At 35.9% G+C, this 20,243-nt stretch overlaps 2 protein-coding genes and 1 long non-coding RNA gene across 5 annotated transcripts; 1 reads left to right on the top strand and 2 right to left on the bottom strand.

Annotated features, from left to right (window-relative positions):
* Nucleotides 1–3,931: 3,931 nt before the first annotated feature.
* Nucleotides 3,932–5,255, bottom strand: LOC131182928 (uncharacterized). Of its 2 annotated transcripts, XR_009151096.1 has the most exons (3): nucleotides 5,240–5,255; nucleotides 4,732–4,790; nucleotides 3,932–4,152 (listed from the first exon to the last, which is right to left on the bottom strand). It is a non-coding gene; the product is annotated as an uncharacterized LOC131182928 (long non-coding RNA). The 2 variants fall into 2 exon arrangements; XR_009151095.1 differs by lacking the exon at nucleotides 5,240–5,255 and having other exon boundaries at nucleotides 4,732–5,032.
* Nucleotides 5,256–8,050: 2,795 nt separating this feature from the next.
* Nucleotides 8,051–10,170, top strand: LOC110637418 (UPF0481 protein At3g47200-like). Of its 2 annotated transcripts, XM_058152447.1 has the most exons (3): nucleotides 8,051–8,175; nucleotides 8,467–9,312; nucleotides 9,436–10,170. In XM_058152447.1, exons 2-3 carry the CDS (start codon nucleotides 8,479–8,481, stop codon nucleotides 10,069–10,071), a joined length of 1,470 nt encoding a protein of 489 aa, XP_058008430.1. In that variant the 5' UTR covers nucleotides 8,051–8,175; nucleotides 8,467–8,478; the 3' UTR covers nucleotides 10,072–10,170. The 2 variants fall into 2 exon arrangements, with proteins under 2 accessions (XP_058008430.1, XP_058008429.1); XM_058152446.1 differs by having other exon boundaries at nucleotides 8,467–10,170.
* Nucleotides 10,171–16,958: 6,788 nt separating this feature from the next.
* Nucleotides 16,959–19,399, bottom strand: LOC110635940 (probable WRKY transcription factor 46). The gene is made up of 3 exons (XM_021785446.2): nucleotides 18,704–19,399; nucleotides 18,481–18,609; nucleotides 16,959–17,844 (listed from the first exon to the last, which is right to left on the bottom strand). The coding sequence occupies exons 1-3, from the start codon at nucleotides 19,003–19,005 to the stop codon at nucleotides 17,220–17,222; spliced, it is 1,056 nt and encodes a 351-aa protein (XP_021641138.2). The 5' UTR covers nucleotides 19,006–19,399; the 3' UTR covers nucleotides 16,959–17,219.
* Between the last annotated feature and the right edge of the window lie 844 nt (nucleotides 19,400–20,243).

Below are 20,243 nucleotides of genomic sequence, written 5' to 3'. Positions count from 1 at the left end.
CACTTCGGGCACACATATCCTGGAACCTTGCACTAGGACACCATCATTGGCAAATCCAAACTCACCACCTTCGCCTTGCTGTACTCTTTCTATGATCTTCATCAATTGTTGGTCTCTGTGCTGGGAAACTCTAACTCTGTCCCTCAAGTCTGGCCTCACTGAAAAGTGAGCCAACAATACCCCCTCATCTGAAAGATCCAGGATTAAACCTTGATCCATCAACTCATGTATCTCCTGAATCAGTGGTCTCTTCTCTACTGAAATGTGCGCCAAACTGCCAGAAGATTTTCTGCTCAAGGCATCTGCCACAACATTGGCCTTTCCAGGGTGGTACTGGATGGTGCAATCATAGTCTTTCAGAAGCTCCATCCATCTCCTCTGTCTCAAGTTCAAGTCCCTCTGCTGGAAGATGTACTTCAAACTCTTATGGTCGGTGTATATCTCACACACTTCACCATACAGATAGTGTCTCCAGATCTTTAGTGCAAAGATTACAGCCGCCATTTCCAAATCATGGGTGGGGTAATTCTGCTCATGCCTCTTCAGCTGCCTTGAAGCATAAGCCACTACCTTTCCATTCTGCATCAAAACACACCCTAGGCCAACTCTGGAGGCGTCACAATACACGGTGTATCCTTCACCACTCGCAGGTAGTGTCAACACAGGGGCAGTGGTTAGACACTCCTTAAGCTTTTGGAAACTCTCTTCACAGTCATCTGTCCAAATGAATGGAACATTCTTCCTGGTCAACTTAGTTAGGGGAGCCGCTATCCTAGAGAAATCTTGCACAAAACGCTCAGAGTAGCTACCAAACCAGAAAACTTCGCACCTCAGTGACCGTTGTAGGCCTAAGCCAATCAGTTACAGCTTCAATTTTCTTGGGATCCACTTGAATACCATCACTTGAAACCACGTGTCCCAAGAATGAGATGCTTTCTAGCCAAAATTCACATTTTGAAAATTTTGCATATAGCTGGTGCTCCCTCAACGTCTGCAACACCATCCTCAAGTGCCACACGTGTTCTTCCTCAGTCCGAGAGTATACCAGAATGTCATCTATGAATACGATGACAAACGGTCCAAAATGGCTTGAACACCTGCTCATCAAGTCCATGAAGGTCTTTGGTGCATTAGTGAGTCCAAAAGACATCACCAAGAACTCATAATGACCATATCTTGTCGTGAAAGCCGTTTTGGACACGTCCTCATTCCTGATTCTCAACTGATGGTAGCCTGATCGCAGGTCTATCTTGGAAAAGAATCTAGCTCCTTGGAGCTGATCAAACAAATCATCGATCCGAGGAAGTGGATACTTGTTCTTCACAGTGACCTTGTTCAGCTGTCTGTAGTCGATACACAACCTCAATGACCCATCCTTCTTTCTCACAAATAAAACAGAGCACCCTGGGGTGAAGTGCTCTGGACGTATGAAACCCTTGTCCAAAAGCTCCTGTAGTTGCTCCTTCACTCTTTCAATTCGCTGGTGCCATCCTGTAAGGTGGCATCGATATGGGGTTTGTACCGCACAACATCAATGCAAAACTCTATTTCCCTTCCCGTGGCAACCCTGGAAGCTCCTCAGGGAAGACATCCATGAATTCTCTGACAACAGGAACATTTTCCATGCTGACACCTTCTACAGATGTATCTCTCACCAATGCCAAATACCCTTGGCATCCACGCCTCAACATTTTTCTAGCACTAATTGCTGACACCAAATTATATGGAGCCACGATCATGTCACCATCAAAACTAAACTCTTCCACACGGTATGTGGAAATACACCTTTTGTTTCTGCGGTCTAAGGTGGCATAATGAGTTGCCAACCAATCCATCCCGTGATTACATCGAAATCCACATCGGTAGAGGAACCAAGTCTGCTGGGAGGATCTTTCCATCCACTACCACTGGGCTACCCGGAAAAACCATATCTACATCTATGTTGTCACTAAGTGGGGTAGCTACTGACAAAGGGCACTCTAAAGTTGTGGAGTTTCTACCCAACCTCATGGCAAACACAGGGGAGACAAATGAGTGCGTAGCACCCGGATCTATTAAAACACGAGCCTCATAAGAACAGGACTGAAGAATACCGCCACAACCGCATTTGAAGCTTGAGCATCTGGTGAGTCGGGGTGAAAACCCGAGCTTGACCCTACCCCGAGTGGCGTAACTCGACATCGACTTCTACCTCTGACCGCCTCCAAATCCATGTCCCCCTTGTCCTCGGCCCTGTTGGCCACTGAACTGACTGCCTGCCATGTTGGAAGCGCCCGGATACAACTGTCGAGGAACATTCGCAACAAAACCCTGTGACCCCATCTGTGGCTCGCTGAACATGGGGCATTCTCTAGCAAAGTGACCCTGTTGGCCACACCTGAAGCATACTCCTGATCCCATCAAACAAGGTCCTGAATGTCCTCTTCCACACTGTGTACAAGGTGCCAAGGAGGATCCTGAGCCAGACCCAGAACTGCTGTACCCCGAACTGTGATCACTGCTGGATCCGTACCCTGGTCTGAATCCTCATGGTTTGTGTCTAAAACCACTTTTCTTGTTCCTACTCTTTCCTCTGTAATTACTCTGGCCACCACTATCCGGAGTACCCATGGAAGGGACACCTGAGGAACCCTCTGCTCTGTTTTTCTTTGCTCTTCCGCTGTCATCTACAGCATAACTGATCTCAATCTGTCTAGCTCGGTCAACCACCACATCAAAAGACTGATCAGACATCATGGCCAGGTTTGCATATCTCCTGTCAAGCCCCTTTAGGAATCTTTTCACCTTCATAGTCTCTGTAGATACTGCTGTAGGGGCATATCTGCTCAATTCCAGAAATTCTGTAGCATATTCATCTACAGACCTGCCATTCTGTCTTAAGGCCTCAAAGGCCCACTGCTTCTGATCTCTGAAACTTTCTGGCACAAACCGGTTGATAAAAAGTTCCACAAACTGAGCCCATGTCAAACCCTCCATCCGGGGTAACACGTAGTCATTCATCCATTGTCTAGGCATGGGCCCCATGACGTGCTGCATACACTCTATCAATCTTCTATCAGTCAACTGTAATTCTGTTCCTGCCTGTCTGCAGGAATCCAAAAACCGATATGCATCGTCTGACACATCATAGGTACCAGGCACCAACTTCTTGAAATTTATGATCTGTTTGTAAGATTCCTCTCTTGGTGCGGTGGACTGCTGCTGCTGTGGAGGGTGGACCATATCTCGCGCCATCATGTCGATGGTTCTCTGCAGACCGGCTAGAGTAGTCGCCATGGGGTCCATGGGACCTGTGCCATGAAAGATCGTTTCTGAATCGTGGGTAGCTGCTCTTCTACTTGAGCAGCTCTAGGCCTCCTACCCCGCCTCCTCGGGGCAGGCGCCTCATCCTGTGCCGACACCTCGTCAGGCACATCTGGTTCTGGTGCAGTGGCAGCTCTCCTGCTTCTACGCATTTTCCTGAAATTCAGCAGCATTAGCCCACAAAATTCAAAACTGCACATTGCACAGCTCTATAGACTCATATTTACATACAATATATGAAGCAGAAACTAGAAGCAAAGACGACAATGCAAGACGAATATGGACCCTATTTTTCCGCATGTGACTCCTATTAGACTTTTCCCAACACTTTAGACAACATTCCCTAAGAATCTGGAGCCTAAGCTCTGATACCACATTTGTCACGACCCAACTCGTGGGCGGACCGCACTAGGACACAGGCGACTTAAAGCCCCCGAGGCCCGTAGTAAGCCTAACTGTTCATTAACCCAACTCTAAGGCCCATTTGGGCCCAATATCAAGAAAACAAACGGACAGAGTCCGGCCATAAAATGGACTTTCCAACGGGGAGTTTTCGACTCACCCGACCTGTAAACACAATAAACAATCCATTGGGGAGCTCAGCTCACCCTCCACATACTCATCAACATAATAATAAATGGGAGCTCAGCTCCCTCATCCAATCCATCAAAACAGACTTAAAATATTAAGTTTACAGGTCCAACATGAATATAATATTACAGACCAAATTCAAATAATTACTGCTAACACATGCGGAAATTCTAGGAGTAATTAAAATTACACAATATTGATAAACAACCTGCGAGGTAGAAAAGCAGGTTAACCCAGAATAAAATATCCTCCTGTGGCCTGTAAAAATTTTTGAACAGGAGTGAGCGTTCGACTCAGAGAGTAAAATATCAATTTTAACCATAATCTCTATAACTATCTATAACTAATGCACCCTGTAGAGTGAAATGCAACATCAACATCATATTCACATCATAGCATCAAAAAGGTAATTTGGAGCACTCACACACCCTGTAGCATCAATCATAATATATTGGGAGCTGATCCCCTATACAGCTCTCTTAAATCCAACCTGGTGCCAGCGAAGAACTCAAGCCGGACTTTCGCTTAATAAACCAAATCGAGGGTCCCAGCGAAGAACTCAAGCCGTGACTACCCCTCGAAGGAACGGGTCCCAGCGAAGAACTCAAGCCGTGACTACCCCGTCCTATCCATAGTCCACACCACATCACACGCACGCCAACGCACGCACACTGCTCCAAATTACCACAACAACACTCATGGCACATTAACAGTTATGAATGCAACATAATTCGTGCCTAGAGTTTAACTACATAAATATATGCATATAAGTGATGCATGGGCATGCTGAACATATAATAATATCGAAATTACAATTAAAATTAATATTCTACTCACAAACTTGACGACAAATTACTGTGGCGGCTGGGCGGAGGAAGAAGGCTGTCCCGGCTCACCTGACAATTATATTACAATTATTTAATACAGTCTGACTCAATACAAACAAAGAAAAGACCAATTACGTCCTAAGTCGTGCCGAAAATCCGGCAGAGTCTCCCCTATACCTAGGACCTACCCAACCTGCAAAAAGGGCTAAAAACGCACTTCTATATTCACAATCCATATATCAACAGTTCAATCATATCACACAGCCCCTCCTGGGCCCATCAAATCAATCATCCATCACAATACTCAAAATTTCAATTTAGTCCTTATTATTGATCATTTTTGCAAAAACTGCCCAAACAAGCTCTAAAAATTATAAAACTTTGCCCCGCGGTCCTTAGCAATATTGCTAAGCTATTGCAAAAAGAATCGTAATTTTCTAAGCTACCACGAATATTTTATGGATTTTTAATCCTATTTAAGCATTAGAAAATTACGTAAAAACTAGGTTCGGGTTTACCTTTGCCGATTCCGACTTCGGGGACGCTCGACGTCGACAATGAGGGCTAGCCAAAACCTCGGCCCAATTCGAGACTTTTCCAGAACGGTCCGTTCGCCTAATTTTGCGAACGATCAATCGTCGAATTTCCGCTAATCGAGGATACCTACACGAAGCCCATAACACGGGGGTTAGTACATAAATTTTTCAGAATTTTCTAAGCTCATTTAATGCTCGAAAATACACCGCGAAGTTCGTGGGACCCACCAAAAACAAAGGAAAAATTCAAAATTTATGTCGTTCGAAGCTCGGCGAATGGAGCGTCTTTGGTGGCCTCGGTTTCCTCGTGGGATTCACGGTTTTCGAGAAATCTAGCCGAAAAGTCGAAATGGGCTAAAATCATCCCGAGCAAAAATCGGACAATCCGCTCGCTGTCTTTCGGCGTTCTTGGTGTCTATGGAAAGATCTCGCCGAGTAGATGATTTTGGACACACGACCGGTCAATTGGTGGCGGATCGGCGGTTGGCCGAGGAAGTCGGCGGCGCGGCGCGCAGGGACGTTCGTGCGGCGTTTCGGCCGTTTGGCGTGGCCTACCGGCTGGTCGGCGCGCTGGCCGCTGGCCGGGCTGGCTAGGCGGCGAAGAGGAGAGAGAAACGGGAGAGAAGAGAGGAGAGGACGTCGCGCGCGGGAGGAAGAAAAAGAGAAGAGACCGGTCCGATTCGACCGGTCCGATCCGGTCCGGTTCGATTCGGCCGGTTCGATTCGAAATACAAAATTTTGAATTTTTATTCTGCCTCGGGACCGAAAACGATGTCCAAAAATTCCGAAAAAATTTCGTAAAACTCAGAAAAATACGTAGACTCCAAATATAGTTTTAGTTTTGTCACGTGGTTTTTAAATTAATTTTTAAAAATCATCAAAGTTTATATTTTCGGAAAATCGAACCCGATTTTTAAAATCCGAAAAATCTCAAAAAAAATTCCTAAAATTCAAATAAAATTAAAATACCAAAAATACTCATAAATAATAAAATTTTGGGGTGTTACAAAAATAATCAAAATGCTTTTAACTGAAATTTTCAATTCAAAAACAATTTACTCCTTTATATTTTATTTATTAATAATTTGATTCCAAATTCACATTTTATTTTTCTTTTTTAATATCTAATAATATAGTATATATATATATATATATTAATTAATTAAAATAATAATGACAAATAGAATTTAAAAAAAGGTATAAAGGGCTTATTTGTAATAGTTGAAGATGAATTTGTAAAATACATGGATAATTTTATAATTAATTAAAATTTTTAAAAACTTTAAAGTAATTAATTATTTTTTTGGTAATCATAATTTAAATTTAAAATTTTTTAATTTAATAGAATTCACATTTTAAAATACAAGTTTAAATTATTAATAAAATAAAATTTTAGTGACTAAATTATTAATAAAATAAAATATTAGTTACCATATTTCAAACCCAAATCTCAGAATCCAAAAGCAACCTTATTATTAATTTGAATAGTTATATTTTATGTTATTTAAATTATATGTTTATTTGCCAAATTTTATTAAAATTAACATATTGTTTAATAAAAATATTAATAATATTTTAAAATTTTAAAAATATTATTTAAATATTAATACAAACTTTTAAAAAATTATTTAATAATTTTAGAATTTATTTTTTTGAATTGCTTAATTGTAGAGTTACATGATTAAAATGTATTGTATTTAATTTTTATTTATTTTTTTCTGGTCGTTATTTAATTTTTATTTATTTTTTAATACTCTTTTAAGTAATATATTGAAAAAATTAATAATAATTTTAATAATAATGCTAAATATATTTAAATTAAGTTATCCTGACTCTTGTTTATTTAATCAAGCATTCCAATTAAATTTATAATTTCTTTTGGTTTGGCTAAGGAAGCCTAATAATCGATGAAATTTTTATCGATGGGCGATACTGGAGGAGTCAATCCGAAATCCATCAATATTCAGAAAGGACTTGTTCGTTTAATTGCGTCGTCCTTCTTAGACCCGCACAATTAAAAGTCGGCGATGACTCTTGACAGGTGACGTTGGCTGTGCTGATGCAGACAAGCCACGTACGTGAACTTAAATTGCTCTCTTTCTGCAATACACCAAATCTGCTTCATTTTTAAATTTTGATGGTAAGGCTAAGCTATGCTGTCTAGCAATATACATTACAGGATATGTTCGTCACTTCATAATAGATACAGGATTTTGTCAGTATTTGAAGCAGTTATCCCGATTCGAAAGTTATCAGAGAAATTATAAAATATTATGATGATTTTGTATAGATTTTTTTTTTATGGAGTAATAATTTAATTAAAAATAATGAATAATGAATTTTATAAAATAAAATTTTATTTATTTATTTATAATTTTTAATTGATTTATCATCGATCAATGTAAATGATTTACATTGAATTTAGAATCATAGATGTACTATTTGTGCGCAGTAGGATAAAAGAGAGGATGATTTTCTTACTAGTAGAAGATGAGGTCTTTATTAGGAGAAATTACATAATAAAGCAATGATTTTATGTAGTATTTTTTATATGAAATTATAATTTAATAATATATATATATATATATTATATATATATATATATAATGAGTGAATATATATATATATATATGGTTGAGTCATAAAATTTATAATCACTTTATAATTTTTTTTTAAATAATAATCATACATTTATTTATGTGTTTAGTTAAGCCAATCATTAATAAACTGAGAGGGGAGAGAAGAGGAAAAATATATTACATTTTCTCATTTAGAGGGAGATCACTCCTGGTTAGTCCTATATATATGTGTCGAAGTGGCCAGAGAAATGTACCAAAACATTGCATAAGCTTTTCAAAGGAGGAAGTCTGGTGCTCTCAACCACAAACCATTTTCTTTCCTGCAAAATTTCACACTAGGTTTGCGCACTTCATCTCATTTTCTATTGGTGGTCACTTGAATTCCATAATTTTGGTTAGATTCGATTTTTGTGTATATATAAAATACATTCACCTTGTAATATCATAACAATTGAGGGTTTAATTAGAGCAAAGTGAAACTTTTAAACTTATGTTGGATTTTTAAAGCGGATGCCACAAGTTTGTTTTAGGGGTAGTATTAATAGTTATCTTTCTTTTAAGTTGCGTGTGTTGAATAATATAATTGATTATGCTAATTACTATTTTTTTGGCTTATTGTGTCACCACTAGGTTTTCTGAGAGATGAAAAAGAATCATATAGAAGATGCTTCAAGTGAAATTGAAGATGAAAACAAAGAGCTGCAGATAACACTTGACATTCCAACAGACTTGAAGTCTTTCATATCAGAGCCAGCCTTATGGCCTGAGCTTTGTATCTACAGGGTTCCAAGAAAACTCCGAGCAAGAAAGCCAGCGGCCTACACACCTCAATATATTTCAATTGGGCCTTTTCACCGCAACAACAAAGCATTAAAGCCTATGGAGAAGCAGAAATTGCGATACTTGGCAGAGTTCTGTGAAAGGACAGGGAAGCATTGGACTGAGCTTGCCAACCAAATTAAAGAGCTGAAGGTACGCCATTGTTATGAAGAGACATTTGAGGAAAGCACTAACAAGTTCCTCAACATGATTCTCCTGGATTCTGTGTTCATCATCGAGCTCTTCTTAAGAAGAGCAGAAAAATATAATTTCTTTGAAAACCAAGTGCCTAGAAATTACAATGATGATTTTATCCTTGGAAAATCAACACGGGAATATGGTTTATTATGGGATTTAATATTGGTTGAAAATCAGCTGCCCTACTTTGTTCTTGATGATTTATATGAATTCTCTATCCCCAAATCTAGTGAAAAACAATATCATTCTTTCCATGACCTTGTGCTCTTTAACTTTGAGTTAAAGAAGAACAAATCTTCTCTAGAAAGAGAAAAAAATGAAAATCAAAAGTGTACCTGCGATTGCTTCTCTTGCTTGCTCTATTTCTGGATTATTAGACTCTTCACCTGTCAGAGGCGCAAGGATGGAAGCGTAGGAAAAGACAATAAAAACAAAGAAGAAGACCTTCCGGAGAAACCTCTTCAGAAGAAAACCTGCGATTGCTTCTCTTGCTTGCTCTATTTCTGGATTATTAGACTCTTCACCTGTCAGAGGCACAAGGATGGAAGCGTAGGAAAAGACAATAAAAACAAAGAAGAAGACCTTCCGGAGAAACCCCTTCCGGAGAAACCCTTACACTTCACTGACTTGTTTCGAAAATATCGATCCTACTGCCATCCAGAGTCGAAGAATAATAAGATAGTGAAGAAGCTATACGATGCCACTATGCTGCATGAAGCAGGAGTGAATTTTAAGGCGAGTGAAAATGCATGCTCAATTGACATAAAATTTAAAAGGGGAGAGTTGAAAATGCCACTATTCGAAGCGGATGATAGCACCGAGCTTGTTATTAGAAACCTGATGGCTTTCGAGCAGTGTCACTATCCAGAGCAGCCTTTAATATGCGATTACATATGGATACTTGATTTTCTGATCAACACAGAGAAGGACGTGGATTTGCTTGTTCGTAAGGAAATCATTGTGAACTTGCTAGGAGACAACAAAACAGTGGCCAAGTTGGTCAATAATCTTTGTTTAGAAATTACGGCATCTGGGTCTTGTTTTTACGATCTGAGTGAGGCGTTGAATAAGCACTGCGAGAATCCACTCTGTCGAACGATGGCGATCCTGAGAAGTGTGTATTTCAGCAACTTGTGGAGAGGCACTGGAACAGTTGCTGCAATTGCACTCCTAGTCTTCACTTTCACACAGTTTTTGGATTGCATCAAGATAATCTAAAGCATGAAAGCTTGTGTAATTGTGTGCTGTGTTCATTGGGTTTATTTGTTCCTTTTCGAAGTTGCGTTTGTAATAATTAAAGAGGCTTGTTAATGTTGATACTGTGTGTTTCTACCATTTGCAATTTCGTTCCTCTCTAGTTCCTGGCCCTTGAAGTTGAAATTCTTCCCTCTGCAGAAGCTTTGGACAATTACAATTTACAAATACAATGACACCATTGGTGAATTTTCACGGTTTCTTAAAAGGCTGTTATTATTATTATTATTATTATTTCATTGAAAGATATGAGACATTTCATTAAGCACGTATTACAGAAGGCCTAAAAGCCTAATTAACAATGAAGCCCAGCTACCCACAAAACTAAACCCATTGTCTTAACCAAACCCAATAACCTACATGAAGCCAACTCGACCGGATCTGGAAGACCTTCCACCCCATCGAGTTGTAGGGAACCTTAGCCGCATTTTCAGCTACGCGGTGAACAGCACACCAGACGATCGATGTCGAACTCGAAACACCAGAAACAAGGGAGACCTCACAATATAAAAGCAAACTCATCGAAGCCCAATCGAGACCACAGAAGAACCCCAAATTAGAGACGAAAACGAAGAGCTCCAGCACCAACTCGCCATGCATCCAGCTTAGCAACCTCTGAAGGCCAGTATGATAGTGCTCTTAGGGTCTGTTTGGGTGAGGTGAGGGGGGTAAATAATAGAAGAGTAAGAAAGAATAAGGAAGGAGAAGGGTAAGGAGAGTTATAATAAAAAAAATCTCATATTTGAGAATGAGTGAATTAATGAAAAAGTAAGGAGAGATAATATATATTTTTTATATTTTGGAATAGATGAAGGCGAGCTAAAATTAAGGAATGTAGAAATATAAATATTCATAACTATATTTTCTCCCTCCTTACACATTCTTTGAGATTTGAGAGGTAAGAGAGGATAAGCTTTACCCTTACTTATCCTTATCCTTACCTTCTATTAACTCACTTTTTTCTAAGGATAAAATAATTAATTATCCCTCCTTACCTTTATTTACCCCCCCTCTCACCCTCATCTTCATCCAAACAGAATCTTAGGCTTCTCAGCCATCAAGAGTATGTTTGGGAAGGGAGGAAAGTAAGAGGGGAAAGAAAATGTGAGAGGAAAATAAATTATTTTACCCTTATTTGGGAAAATGTGAGTTAATGGGGTAAGGGTAAGTAAGGATAAGCCTTACCCTCCTTTATCTCTTAAATCTCAATTTTTTTTTACACTCCATATTGGGCTATAAGGAGGGATAAGGAGGGAGAGAGTAAGAAAAATATTTCTATTAAATATAAAGAATATACATTATCTCTCATTACCTTTTCATTGATTCACTCATTTCCAAACATGAAATTTTTTTTTTATAATAACTCTCCTTACTCTTCATCTTTCTTACCATCTTATTATTTATCGTTCCCCACTTCATCCAAACAAACCCTAAGGGGCAGGGAACTAACATCTAGCGTCATAGAGTCCCTAGAGGTAGAGGCGTCATGCTACATAAACCCAAAATCCCTTAAGCAGCCCAAACAACTATCAGCAGAACCATGACCATGACGGCCGTTTAGCATGCATCAGGTCACCAGAGAGGCTCGCACCATTAGCATCAGACTTGCATGCTACCAAAACCCAAACGTAATAACCTGAAATTATTATTATTATTATTTTTAAAAAATATAGATTTTGATAAATTTTAATTATATTTTAATATTGTCTAATTAATTTATAATTTTAGAATATTTTGTAAATATTTATTTAATAATTGTGTTCTCATAATAATAATAATAATTATTATTATTATTAAAAAAAGATAAAAATCTTCATGAAATACATTATTTTTTAAAATTTAATAGAAATATTTTAGGTTTACATATATAAACATATGAAAGATAAACTAATTATCAATAACAAGGTACATGAACTGATTGATAAAAGGAGACAATTTTTGGGCAGTACACCTGAAAGTGCGCAGGGAAATGATTAAAAAAAAAACGAATCACACCACCCTCCCCCTCCTTCCCTCTCCCTTATCTCTTTCCCCGTCCCCTCCATGTTTTCTAGCGACAAGGTCCAATCCCATCGCCAGGTTGCGCCAGGCCCTCTCCTCAGCTTTAGGCGATGGTAGGAAATATCCGGCAACGACAACAACGAAGGAAATCGAGTAGTGACACGCATAAAGAAATAGCAGCTCTCGAGAATGTTTCCGGCCACTGTTCAGCCTGATTCTGGTGGCTACGACTTCCTCTCATACCCAGCTCTAATTTCGACTAGAAACACCGAAATCCATAGAAAATTCGACCACGATGAGAGAGAAAGAAATGGGTTGAGTATTAGCTTTGTAACAAGTTTCCTAGTGATCCAATCGTCGGACCGGTAATTCGAGATCAACATTGAACTTAGCGCAACAAAATATTTGGGATATGACCAATTCTTCTCCAACAGGACACCATTTAGAAAAAGCTGACTATTCAGATCAGTTCGTGAGATTTTTAACTTTTTTTTAATTTTTATAAATTAATAATAGTTCATCAATGTTGGGGACTGAGTTTGTAATTTAAATTACTTGATTGTGTTTAAAGCCATTTTCAGCATTTTTAAGAAGTTCTTGACGTATTCTAAGTACCATAATTTGAAAATATAGTCTCCCATTCAAGTTATGCGATTTTTACCTTAATTAAGTTAGCTGATAAATTTGTAAAACATTTTTAGTCGAGTCAAAATAGTTACAATAAATTTAATCAACGATGGATGATGTAAAGGACTTTCAGAAAAAATTTTCATAATTTTTATGAAGAAACATTTGACGAGATATCTAGTGATATGTTCATAAGAATGATTCTCCTGAATTCTGTATTCATCATCGAGCTCTTCTTGAGGAGAGAAGAAAAACATGATTTTAGTGGGAAAGAAATGATAAAAATTACAAAGATGATTTTATGCTTGGAAAATCAACACGAGAATATGGTTTATTAGATGATTTAGTTTTGGTTGAAAATCGGCTGCCCTACTTTGCTCTTCATGATATATATCAAGCAGGAGAGGTGTTTAAGCGAGTGAAAAGGCATGGCTAATTGACATAAAATTTGAAAGTGGAGAGTTAAAAATGCCAGTATTCTTAGCAGACGATGACACAGGACGTGTTATTAGAAACCTGATGGCTTTGAGCAATGTCACTATCCACGCCAACGTTGGATATGCGATTACATTTGGATACTCGATTTTCTGATCAACACAGAAAAGGACGTGGATTTGCTAGTTAAAAAGGGGATCATTGTGTACTTGCTAGGAGAAACAAAACAGTGGCCAAATTAGTGAATAATCTTCGTTCAGAAATTAGAGCATCTGGGTCTTGTTTTTACCATCTGAGTGAATGGTTGAATAAGCACTACGAGAGTCCATGGTGTCGAAGGCTGGCGATCATGAGAAGCGTGTATTTCACCAGCCTGTGGACAGGGACTGGATCAATAGTTGCAATTGTACTCGTATTCTTCACCTTCACACAGTCTCTGTATTCCATGAGCCAGATAATTTAATTTTTGAAAACTTGTATGCAGGGGCGGAGGAAGGGGGGCGAGGGGGAGTCTTGCCCCCAACTCTTTTTAATTTCTCCTATATATATATATAAATTATTTTAGATAAAATTATTTATTTTTAATTATTAGCCTATAAAAAAATAAATATATTATTTTATTAAAATATAAGTAATCTAAAATATTAAAATTATTTATTTATCATTATATATTCAAAAATTTTTTGAAGTATTAGCACATTAAAAAAATTATAGCTTATTTACGTTCTATTATAATATTTTAAGGTATATAATATTAACATTTCAAAATATATAGTGAATAAAAAATATATAAAAAAATAAATATAATTAAATAATATATTAAATTAATAATATTGACCACTTCAAAAATAATCTTCTAGCTCTGCCCCTACTTGTGTAATTATGTGCTGTGGTCATTGGTTTTATATGTTTCTCTTTGACTATTGAAGTTATTTCAAGATCTGAAATTTTAAATTTGAATGCCAATAAAAATTCTATCTATTGAAAAAAAAAACCAATAAAATTCAAATTAATCAAAATCCATTAAAAGAAAAATTTTAGATAAGATAAAAAAATAAAAAGACAAAATAATTGATATGTTTGATATAGAATATATTTAGGCTGAATACATCAACTGAATTTTACTAAATTCTAAATTATAAATTTTTAAAATATATATATCTTAATTTCTATAAAGTGAAATTAAGATCACATTTAAATTGAGTATGAATTTTAATAGCGCTAACATAATAATCTATTGATTAGGATCTGAAAGTATATTAATTCTACTTTTATAGGACATTTTAAAAAATTTAGAGTGTTAAAATAATTTTTTTTATAAAATTTAAAAATAAACTTATGTGTTTAATGAAATAAAATATATTTATTTGAGAATAAAATATATTTATAGGTATCCACTATCCAGTATACAAACCTCTTCGTTCTTCTCCACTTTTTAGCTATCCATTAGATAAATTGTCTAAATATATTTTAAAAAAATATTAAAATTTTATTTTTTTTTGTAAATTTTTAATTTTATTTTCAAGTTTTGATATTAATTTTAATTTTAATAATTAGGATGTTTATATTGAAAATGATTACTTAAGTTGAATTAAAATATGAAATTCATTAATGAAAATAAATGAAAAGAATGGACTCGTGCTTTGTAGCACTGCCCTATCTATAGAAGGATCGGCACCGCCGCATTGGCTCATGTGTCAATCTTGCCCGGTAACTTCTCTAATATGGATGCTTAAATGGAAATGCATTTTGTCGTTGGCTCATGGGCTCTACCTGCGTATTAACTTGGGCCTCCAAGCCGATTAAGGAAAGGGGGATGCAAATAATATCAATGCCAAGAATCTTCTAAATACTTATTAAAAAAGGCTTAATTTGCAGCTTAATACTTTTATTTCCCTGACATCATGATTGATTCTACATTCTAAACATCTTACAAGTACTTGCAAAAATTACGACACCCACTCGAGTCCCTCTTGGAAAAAAAAAAAGAAACTTAAAAAGTACTTGGAATAAGAACTTGGTAATTTAAAAGGAAGGAAACATACAACTTCTTACTCTTCATTTCTCTTCATTATGCTAGGAGACAACAAAATAGTATCAAATTGATGAATAGTCTTTCTTCAGAAATTATACCATCTGAGTCTTGCTTTTGCCATCTGAGTGAGGGGTTGAATAAGCACTACGACAATCCATGGTATCGAAGGCTGGCGATCGTGAGAAGTTCGTATTTCAACAACGTGGACAGGCATTGCACCAGTTGTTGCTTTTGTATTCCCAGTGTTGACCATCAAAGATTTATTCTAAAGCATGGAAGCGTTTATACTAAATATGTAATTTTTTTATGTTTAAGCTCATAATGAATTAAATTATTTTTTAATTAATTTAATTGAAAGACCTAAAATTATTTTAGTGGTTAATTAAGTAAGTAGAATTGAGAGGTTAACCAATACAAGGAAGTTATTAAGTCACAGAAAAATTACAAGTAGTTGCAGCAGAAGTTATGACAATTGCAGGACATGCAAAACATAAAAAAATATAAAAGGGTTATTTGATTTACCTGTTGGGTATAACTGATAGTTGACAGACACCAAAATAGGTAAACTAAAGTGTTTGATAAGTTTCAAAAAATAAAGCTCATAGCTGATGAGTGACTGATATAATACCCATCCGTCGCAGTTTACATCAATTCTACTTTTAGAGATGTTTCTCATCAGCTAATAGCTGATTTAATTTTATTTTTTATTTTGATCATATTATCATTTTTTATTTAACTCAAAAATTAATATTATTAATACTTTTATCTTTTTCATTTATAATTTTAATATTTTAATTAACGTATTTTAATTTTGTTAAAATATTTTTTTATTAATAACATAAAATATAAAATATTTATTTATATCTAAAACTTAAAATTAATTATAAGTTTTTGTTATCAATAATAATAATTAATTTATTATTTTATATATATATTTTTAAAGTTATTTAATTAATTTTTTAAAAATTTTAATTATTTTCTTATTTTAATAATAAAATAAATGATATAATATAATAGATTAATAATTATATATTTAATTTAATAATATAATAAATTTATAATTTTATATTTATTTTAATAATAAAATAAATTATATAATATATATATATATAGTCATTTCACATATCAATAGCAACAGTTAAATATAGTTTTATTAAACACTTAATATAAATCAGTTATCATCAGTTACTAGCTATCAACTAACAGTAATAGCTATCAGCTAACAATTATTAGCTGTGTTCAACAGTTAAATCAAACAAGTTCAAAAAAGGATTAGTTCTAGATACTTTAGGATTAGTTAGGTGTTACTGTAAATACTCATTGCTGTGCAAGGGAAAAACCCCATCCAACTACCAATCAATCCAACAACAGCAACATCGGACTCAAATAATCTATCTATCTTTATTTTATTTTTATTTAATTTTTTAGGTCTTAAATTTATTTTTCAAGTTTTATACTCATTTCCAAGCAATCAATATAAATTTTCTTAATTTTTTTCTCCAATTTGCCCTGAGATTATAATGAAATTCCATTTAGCATAGTTAAGTTCTACAACCGTTTAATTATAAATTAAAAAGTGTACAGTTGATACACTCTGTATTTAGTATGCCGCATTTCCTAAGTTATTAATTAGTCAAAGTCTGGATTCTTAAATGGCAATGTTTTGTGTCAATGGCCCATGGCTCTTCCTGCATATTAACTTGGGCCTCGAAGCCTATTAATGTTTTAAACATGAGGGGATACAAATATGATCAGACCTCAAGAATCTTCTGAATTCTGATTAAGAAAAAAATAATAAGAAACTTTTCAAATCAGAAAGGCTTAATTTGCACCTTCATCCTTTTTATTTCCCCAACATCATTGATTCTAGATTCTAGGCAAGTACCTGCAAAAACTACAACAACCACTAGAGCAACTTCCTTCAACATCATTGATTCTAGATTCTAGACAAGTACCTGCAAAAAACTACGACACCCACTAGAGCAATCCCTTCAACATCAAGTGATGGTATTAATTAAGTACATAATTCTGGGTTATCCAGAGGGAAATTGGTATCAAAATCCACATTATCTAATGAGATGTCCCAATAGCCATTTGGCGAATTGGTAGCCGAAGTTGGGGCTAAATTAGATTCCGGGGTTCTCACATTGTGGTCTATTCCTAAACTGTTCATGTGGCATGGTGTCATAGCGAAACAGCTAGAGTCAGATGTAGCCGGAGATATAAATGCAGAAGAAAGACTACTCAAGAAATCGTTTTCCATCATGGACTCCTTGAAAATATCATTTTCCTCATTTCCATTCCCTATGTAAGCATCTGGAAAGGAAAATAATGGAAATATGTCCTCCACATTGTTCGAGTCCTGGCTTTTAACTTCTTCTCTAAAGTTGAAAGACAACTCCTTCAATGGCTTTGGCTTCTGTTCAGGTTGTTCTACTTGACAACTATCCTTGTCTTGTTTCGATTTGTCATTTTTCAGGGATGCTGGTGATAAGGCTACTGCTAAACGAGAGGCTTGTAAACATGTATGTCTTCCTCTATAGGTCACTTCAAAAATTGTAGGGTCCTGATCTGATTTCTGAACTTGTTTTGTAGCCAAACAACCTTGTGAGTGACGGTGAGTGCATCTGTAATATCCTCTGCAAAGAAAAATAGTACTTAATGTTAGAGACGACATCGTAAAATCCAACTATAAGATCGTTTAATTTTACGGCATTTTTGTACTCATGTGCAAAGGGTTTTGAAAAATACAAGGCCTTAGCCGTTTCATGCCAGTGATTAGTGAAAATTCTAATAGTGGCAGTTGCAGACTTGCTTCCAGCAGCTCATAATTGGGCTGTGAATCTCGTTGGAGGGAGGCAAGCAGCTATTTGCCTATTTCTGCTTCCTTACATTAAATCACAATAAAGACAGGAAAAAGGACTTTAAAAGTTATTGTCGGAACATAGGACTATTAAAATTGTCACTGCTTTTGATCGGAGCCATTGCCATTAAGCACATTACTGTTTTTAAAGCTGCAACCTGACAAGTTCACGCTAAAATAATAGGAAAACATTTTCTTATGTTTTGATTGGTCCACTCTACATTTATTGGGTGAATTTCCCTTAAAAGAATTCAGCATCCCTATAATTTCTCCTCAAACTAATGATCAAAAGCAAACCTAACTCGTCATTGCACTCCACACGTGTCAATAAAGTTTTTCTTTTTGTTTTCTTTCTTTCTTTTTGAGCAGCTCTTGAAAATATCATCATCTGAAAAGGCTATAAGTTTCTCACCTTGGAAAATTAGCCCCGAGAATATCTTTCTGGCCATATTTTCTCCAGTTATAACCATCTTCAAGTGGCCCTTCCAGACCCGTCCCTGAACAGACCTTCACTTGCTCGGTCCATCTGGGTTCTGTCTTTCTGGGTACACCAAATTAAAACATACCCAATTCAAAATTTTGATCATAATCAATCAAAATTTAGCTAAAGTGCTATATTGTAGCATAAACCTTACCTCTTCTTGTAAACATCTTTTTGACATTGATCCTTGCAATCTTGATCTGAGACATCACTCTTAGGGCTGCTGTTGGCATAGTAGTTTGGTGATTCCAATGTACTAATTGTGGGCTTAATTTCAACCGCACAACCACCCCAATTTAGCAGGAAAAGTGCTTTTTCATAGGAGGAAAGTATCTGCTCAACAAGGAATTGACGCGTATCAAGCGACGAAATAGAGTTAAGATTATTTCTTAGCAGTTCTGCTAGCTCTTTCCCTTGGGTCAGCTCAGTGATGAGAGTCTTTTGCTCGCAATCCATGGCCCTCTCCACATACAAAATGCGGTGAGAACAATAAGACTATAATCTAACAAAATGGAGGAAATATGCCAGTATTGGAGAACCAACAAGCATGGAAATTGAGCTTGCAGAATGAGAAGAATGGGCAATTACAGCAAATGGGTATCTACTAAGATTCACTAACTAAAACAGACCAGAACATGAGAGAGTAGAAATGATTCCAGGTGACATGTGATGATGAGGGACAAGTGGGAGAGATATAAACCAAGAGAAAGAGATAAAAAAGCAATCTGAAAGTGAGAAAAGGAGAGGCTTTAATTTTCCTAGGAAGTTGTGTGGAAGATGGAAGGAATAAGAAGCGAAAATGGGAAGAAAAGAGAAATATTTGACTGGATCAAAAAGTTCTCTGTTTTTTTCACCAATGACCAGCTTCTAGTCTGGGGTATTATAGCTAGGTGGATTGAAGACTGATTGATAGAGAGATCTGACTGCTGACCATTTCAAAGATTACCCCACAGAGCCAGAAAAGTCACCAATCAGCATCCTTCTCTCTGAGGTTTTAAGTTTGAGCAGTGAATGTGAGCAGCCACGCGGAACAAGGTTTGAAGATTCTTCGAGACCTCGTAGTTTTGGTATACTTTGAATTAAATTGTGTTCACACTTGAAAGATAATGCATTTTAATGATATAATACTACAAAGGAAGAAGATTTAGATTCTGATTTGATACGTGACGTCTGTTTCCCCCAGCATTTTAACCCCTTGCTTACGCCGAAGTTGATAGATCATCATACACGCCAACAATCATTATTTTAGTCATTTTTTTCCCTATCTTTATGTAATCATGATGATCACGAACCATATTAATTTTCGTACTAAGAATTCTTACAATTTAATAATTAATTAAATTATTTAAAATTAAGAGAATTTATGAAATACAAATATTATATCTACAATAATTACACTTTAATTTATTAATTATAGTAAAATTCCCATAAATTTCACCTTTATTTCATCATAATAAAATTATTGTACGTCCTTTTTTTTTTGTAAAGATGTGTTTGATGATTAATTAATGTTTGATTAAGACACCACATAAATTGCTGGGCCACGTATCATTGTCTTTTAGTTGGCTTTGCAGTGATACAATACAGCATGTGGGGCTGAACTGTGTTGATTGTTGGAGGGTCTTGCCCCTTCAAGCTTTGCAAGATTTTTATTTTTATTTTTAAAAATTTGTTAAAAATATATCTTTAGTCCT

The sequence above is a fragment of the Hevea brasiliensis genome, chromosome 9, assembly GCF_030052815.1.
Source record: "Hevea brasiliensis isolate MT/VB/25A 57/8 chromosome 9, ASM3005281v1, whole genome shotgun sequence".
In the NCBI taxonomy this organism is placed as follows: domain Eukaryota; kingdom Viridiplantae; phylum Streptophyta; class Magnoliopsida; order Malpighiales; family Euphorbiaceae; genus Hevea; species Hevea brasiliensis.
The sequence above is the reverse complement of the archived record's forward strand: the minus strand, read 5'-3'. Positions and strand labels throughout refer to the sequence as shown.

Bases quoted from the DNA above. Each gene is read 5' to 3' on its own strand.
- LOC110637418 (XM_058152446.1), top strand. From the start codon at position 8,479: ATGAAAAAGAATCATATAGAAGATGCTTCAAGTGAAATTGAAGATGAA.
- LOC110635940 (XM_021785446.2), bottom strand. From the start codon at position 19,005: ATGGATTGCGAGCAAAAGACTCTCATCACTGAGCTGACCCAAGGGAAA. The intron at 18,610-18,703 runs GTAAGGTTTATG...TGGTGTACCCAG, and splicing joins AAAGATGTTTACAAGAAGAG to AAAGACAGAACCCAGATGGA. The intron at 17,845-18,480 runs GTGAGAAACTTA...TTTTCTTTGCAG, and splicing joins CTCGGGGCTAATTTTCCAAG to AGGATATTACAGATGCACTC.